The 6,000-nt window shown below is 49.5% G+C and overlaps 1 protein-coding gene across 2 annotated transcripts in view; it reads right to left on the reverse strand.

Moving 5' to 3' along the window:
• The window catches only part of SH3BP4 (SH3-domain binding protein 4), a 42,811-nt gene that overhangs the window by 11,087 nt on the left and 25,724 nt on the right, over positions 1–6,000 (reverse strand). For both annotated transcript variants that reach the window (XM_005871714.2, XM_014544156.1), the window contains exon 2: positions 4,347–4,590. In XM_005871714.2, coding sequence (XP_005871776.1) covers positions 4,347–4,464 — 118 coding nt within the window. In that variant the 5' untranslated portion in view covers positions 4,465–4,590. The remainder of the gene's footprint in view (positions 1–4,346; positions 4,591–6,000) is intronic.

Consider the following 6,000-nt stretch of genomic DNA (forward strand, 5'->3'; position numbering starts at 1 on the left):
TCTTATGGGGCTCCCATACGTATGCCATTACATTTGTTTTTCTCCTGTTAATCTGTCTTATGTCTATTTAATTATCAGACCAGCCAAAGAACCTGGAAGGGTAGAGGAAAAATTGTCCTCCCCCAAAGGAGGAGAAATTGAATGGGATTTACTTAGAAAACAGAGATGCTCCGCGTTTAGGGGTCCCAGGGCATGTGACCAGGCGCGGGCATGAAGAGCCTCCACGTCCGCCCTGAACACGAAAGACGTTCCCTTGGCGCTCAGGCCCATTTCTTCCATTTCCAAATTGAACCCATTCTTTTTTATTTATTTATTTTCTTAATTAAACATTTCTATGTTGACACAACTGCAGATACCCCCCATTTTCTCCTACTTTGCCCACCTCCGCCTCCCCCTCCCTTGGCCTTCACCACACCACTGTCCCTGTGCATGGGGAATGCATATATGTTCTTTAGCCAATCCCTTCACCTTTCTTATCCAGTCACCCACCCCCTCCCTAGGCACCCGCCAGTCTGTTCCATGTATCCATGCTTCTGGTTCCATTGTTCACCAAACTGTTTATATGCCCTACGATTTTGAGGCAGGTCTTTCTTTCCACCTCCTTGAAATGATCACTCAAAAAAACGCCATGGAAATGGTCTCTCCCACATACCGTAAAAATCAAAGGTTTATGTCTAGGAGAGCTCAGATTGTTTCTGAACGCCTGCTGGAGCAGTCTGACAAACCACGACACTCCAAACGGTGACTCAGCTGATGTGCGGTTCTTGGTATTCGGCAATTGGAACAGCAAAATGAAGTCATCTAAGCAAGCGGTGTGTGTTTTGAAAAATAATAATCACACACCTCAGTGTTTTATCTGCCTCCTATACATGACCAAGTATATTCCGCAGGAAGCTCTTTCTGAGGTAAACAAGCCCCACCCCCTGAACTGTGCCTTGTTTTACAGTGTGCTCATATTCTAACTTCCTGTAACAAACAATTGAAAGAAAGGAAACCCTTTTTAGGCTGCCTACATAAACAAGCGAAGGACGGGCTAGTTTTCTAGTTGAACTGCTCTAATATGTGATTCAGTTCAACAGGCATTCTATTCTTTCCAATCGGCCCTCCAAAACACCCCATCTCCCACCCAGTTTCCCTTTCCTTGGAAAGGAAATAATGAAAATTAAATTGCATTTCCTTGGCTAAGTCTAAAGCAGGAGGTTTCTATTTATTGGCATGAACCAGGTAACAGAGAAGTGCTTGGGAGAAAGCACACCTGGGCCTCAAAGGCATGACCCACTGCCCTCCGTCTGGGTGGGGAGACCGGGCTCTGGGTCCTGGCCTTGGAGGCTGTCACCCCGACATCTGCACCCCCCTCCTAGTTTTATTTTTCTCTATAACACATATCACCAACCAATACATCAGACACTTTACACATTTGTTTAGGGTTTTTGGGGGGAGGGCTCCATCGCCCATTAGCGTACAAGCTCCATTAGGGTCTGTCATGCTCATGGGTGTCCCTGGAAAGAGCCTGGCACATAGCAGGTGCTCAAGCTACATTCACTGAATTACTTGCTCACCTGGTCTTGTCTGCTTACAACAGAGAGGGCATGTCCATGCTACTGGGCCAAGGTGATGGCCAAAGTGAGGATTCCCCCTGGTTGTGCCCTCGACTGAGTAAAAACAGCAGCACAACAGGAGGTGGGGAGAAGGAAGAGGGATCAGGCTGGGGTCAGAGATAATGTAAGACCTTCTCTCCATTCTGTTGTCTGGTCACGGGCTCCAGTAATACAAACCACCTTTGTTTCCTTGACACGTCTAATGAAAATGTCAGATGAAAATTAAAACCAAGTGAAAATTAAAGAAAGCCTTCAAGCTATTAAAATCTTGTTAGAATCCCTCAAAAGTTAAATCCCTGCCCTAGCCGGTTTGGCTCAGTGGATAGAGCGTTGGCCTGCGAACTGAAAGGTCCCAGGTTCGATTCCGGTCAAGGGCACATGCCCAGGTTGTGGGCTCGATCCCCAGTGGGGGACGTGCAGGAGGCAGCCAATCCATGATTCTCTCTCATCATGGATGTTTCTATCTCTCTCTCCCTCTTCCTTCCTCTCTGAAATCAATAAAAATATATTTAAAAAAAAGTTAAATCCCTATAATGTCGCCCCAGAATAATTTCCTTACAGTGATATTTTTAAAATTAAAAGCCAAAACTATTAGGTTGGCTTTGTACATAGCCTAAGAAAATGTATCAATGCAAATGATCACTTCCAATTACCAGACTGAAGAATGAAAATGGTTTTGCTTAGCATTCCAAGCACTCTCCTTAGAAGGTTAGTGGTAACATTTCACTCTAGGGTCAGCTCCTTCCCATCGGGGCCTCATGGGAGTGGGCAGTGGTGTGAGCTCCCTTCCCTAAGGCGCCTCCATCCGTCAACCCCCACAGAGTGCCCTGGGACACCAGGCTGGGGCCCCATCCAATTGAATGCAGGAAAATCCCTATTGAATTCCAACCTAGCGAATTCTGGGAAGTGCTGCCCAGATTCCCAGCTCCCTTGCTTTTAATACAGACAAGCTCCCTGGGCGTCAGGAAGTCGGTGCACTGGGTAACACATTTCCTACCCTCCTGCCTCAGTTCCTCTGCAGGCAAAACACTCATCAGGAGCAGAAGCTTTCACAGCAGACAATTTGGCTGGAATAAATGCCCACCGTGAAGCCTGCTCACTACATGGATGCTACCCCTGCCCCTGGAGAGTAGAGTCCTCAGGGTCTCTCTCCCCTCTCCCCAACACACACACACACACACACACACACACACACACAAACACGAGTTCACCAGCCCCTCCTCACATCCCAGACTGTCTTGCCTTCCTCTCCTCACTGTGCTATTCTTTTAGGAATAACAGCTCCTCCCAGATTATCATTATCTATTAAAATTCAGCTCTCTGCCCCTCGTTAAGAACCCGACCCAAACCCCACCGTTTATGCTCACACTTTCCAGCTCTCACCGTGATCAGCTAAAGTAAGAAAATAATGCCCATTACCAATCTATGAAAAACGAATGGTTCAGTTATTTATAGCAATGCCCAATTACTCCGCTGCTCTTATGAATAAACCCTCAGGATTCCCTTTGCCAGTCTTCCTCTAAAGAATATTTGAAGCCATGCTCAGAGCTGCCAGCATAAAGCCCAGAGAGGAAGTAGAAGTGGAGGATGAAGTGGAAGAGAACAGAGAGCAGAAAGGGACACACGTCTGCATGACTCTCAGTACACGGGGAGAGGGCCACGATTTTACCCGCGAGACAGCAGTTCAGTTAAGGATTGTTTATTTAGCGCTGGCTTTGTGCCGTGGGCCAAAGATATAAAGGCACAGATACAGCTCCCTGAATGGCGGGTGATTTCAACAGAAGGCGGTCACAGCTGTGGGATAGTCCATTCAGGATGATGATGATGATGATGATGATGGTGATGGTGGGAGGGGGCACTCAGCACCAGGAGAGATGCTGACCATGACCTGTGAGGTCAGGATGGGCTTCACGGAAGAAGATGACCCACCAGTATCAACCTTGGGTCCAAAAGATAGGTTTTCTCATTAACCCAGGTGCAGGGTACTTAAACCCTGCAGCCACCTGTAAACCAGGGGTCAGCAAACTAGGGCCCCTGGGCCACATCTGCTGTTTGTTTTCATCAATAAAGCTTTACTGAAACACAGCCACGTGCATTTGTTTGCTCCCTTCTATGAAGACTTTCAAGCTACAATGACAGGACTGAGTGGCTGTTACAGATGTCACACGTCCTGCAAGGCTTAGCAGTGGTTCTCAACCTTCTGGCCCTTTAAATACAGTTCCTCATGTTGTGACCCAACCATTAACTTATTTTCGTTGCTACTTCATAACTGTAATGTTGCTACTGTTATGAATTGTAATGTAAATATCTGATATGCAGGATTGTCTTAGGCGACCCCTGTGAAAGGGTCATTCGACTGCCAAAGGGGTCGCGACCCACAGGTTGAGAACCGCTGGCTTAAAGTGTTTCCTACACGACCCTCTGTGGAAAAGCCGGCTGATCCCATCCCAGACCACCCTTTTTCTTCTCTAGTGTTTCCAATAATTCATCCTTTCCCCCAGTTTTTTGTACCATCAAGTTTCCTACCGCAATGTCACCAAAACACACGAAAAGAGAAAACATATTCTGTATGAAGTTTCATTACTAAAGGGAAAATTCAAAACAACCTCCCAACACACCAGAGAAACAAAACAAGTTATTTATCTGGCATTTAGAACACGATGGAGATCAGGGAGCTAAAGTGTACGGTCTGAACATGAACTTGGCAGCTGAGAGCCCTCAGACCCAGGTCTGGCCCCGGGAGCTCACCTTTGACATCATTAAAGCTCGTTTCCGAAAACCCTTCACTCAGGTCGATCAAGGTCCCCTCGGACTTGCACCGGGGGAGGCCGCTGGCGTTGGCGGCTCGGATCCGCTGAGCTGCCATCCTGGAACTCTTCCTGGGTGAGCCGCTACGGTTCCATGTTCCTTCCTCCAGCTACTCCAGCGACTGCGGAAGCTTCTGCCTCAGGCAACCATGCTGCCCGCAGTGCCCGCGGTGCAATGCTTCCTCCTGAAAGCAGAGGAAGAAAACATTTCCCCTGAGCAAGTGGAACATGGGTTAAAAAGTAACTTTATGGGAGGCGGGAAGCCTCTTTCTTCCAGAGCCCATTCCCATAAAGAGAGACTCATGTCACTTCCTCTGCCCGGGGTCCGTGCACTAGGCCCAGCAGTGGGTGCCCTCTCTTCCCGGGCACAGGGGGTTGTGAGTTTGGCTCTAGCACCTGGCTCGCCCGATCACTCATCAGAGGAAAAACGGAATCTGTGCAGTCCACACTGCTGGCTCCACGGTTTGGGAGAGGAGGGTTAGCTCTCCGGCTGCCCACAGGGGCTGGGTCCCTTGTCCGAACAGCCTCGGCAGTGACTCCGGCCCCTCCCCTGGGGCAGGGCTTAGCACACACAGTGCCTCTGCCCACACTCTCCTTAAAGCCTCTCGGGACACTAAATAAACAAACAATCATAAATAAAATATGCAAGTGGCCACTTGTACATATAAGGTATTTTCATGTAATTTCTGCAGGAGAAACCCTCCATTACCTGAGCCGCGGTGTCCTTACTAAGTGAGCACAGGCGTCACACCTGAGGCCTCGGCTTTTTTGGGGGAGGCACACACGGGCTTTTAGGGGGTTCTGGAGACACATGAGATGTCTGGCCATGAGCAGACCTTCTCCAGGACTCGGGAAAAGGAGCAGCTAGGAGCCTATTTCAAAGAAGTAACTTTCATCTGCTCTCCAACAGGAACAGGCAGACACACCACAGTGGACCACAGCTGGCCACAGCTGGCCTGCATCCTGAGGGCAGGCGAATTTCATCCCAGTGTAACTGGGCTCATGCAACCCAGTCTGAGATCCCTTGTTTCTCTATCCAAAGACGCCCTTAAACGCAGCTTCTGACCCAGGTGTCACCTTTACTAATCAGAGGGAGCAAGAGGGACCCGACACCGCCCTCTGCAGCCCCTGGGCCATGGTGACAACCTAGCCCATCCCCTGACCCCCTTCCCCAAGGTTCTGCATGCGGTGGGTGCAGCGAGCAGCCCCAGGTTTGCATCCACACTGGGCATGACCTTGAGTTCAATATTTAGCTCCACTAAGCCTCAGTTTTCCTATCTGTAGCATGGGGTAAGGAGGGCACTGTCCCGAGAATTCATGATCCACGTGCAGCGCTTGGAGCAAGGAGCTCTGTGACTATGGTCCCTGCAGCTGGGGCATCAGCAGCCCCAGTCCTGGTGTGGGGTTTAGTCTTTGCCCCGGAGACCCCGGGGGCCACAGAAGGTTCCTGATTGAGAAAGAGACCTTTGGCTACAGATGAGAGAAATGGAAGCATCGATGCCGTTACCTTTGGAAATTACAGGTTAGGGGGTGGAATGCAGGTGGATGGCAAGGAGAGGAGACATCGGGACCAGCCCCCCCCCCCCCCCCCCCCC

Source organism: Myotis brandtii, unplaced genomic scaffold, assembly GCF_000412655.1.
Source record: "Myotis brandtii unplaced genomic scaffold, ASM41265v1 scaffold354, whole genome shotgun sequence".
NCBI lineage: Eukaryota > Metazoa > Chordata > Mammalia > Chiroptera > Vespertilionidae > Myotis > Myotis brandtii.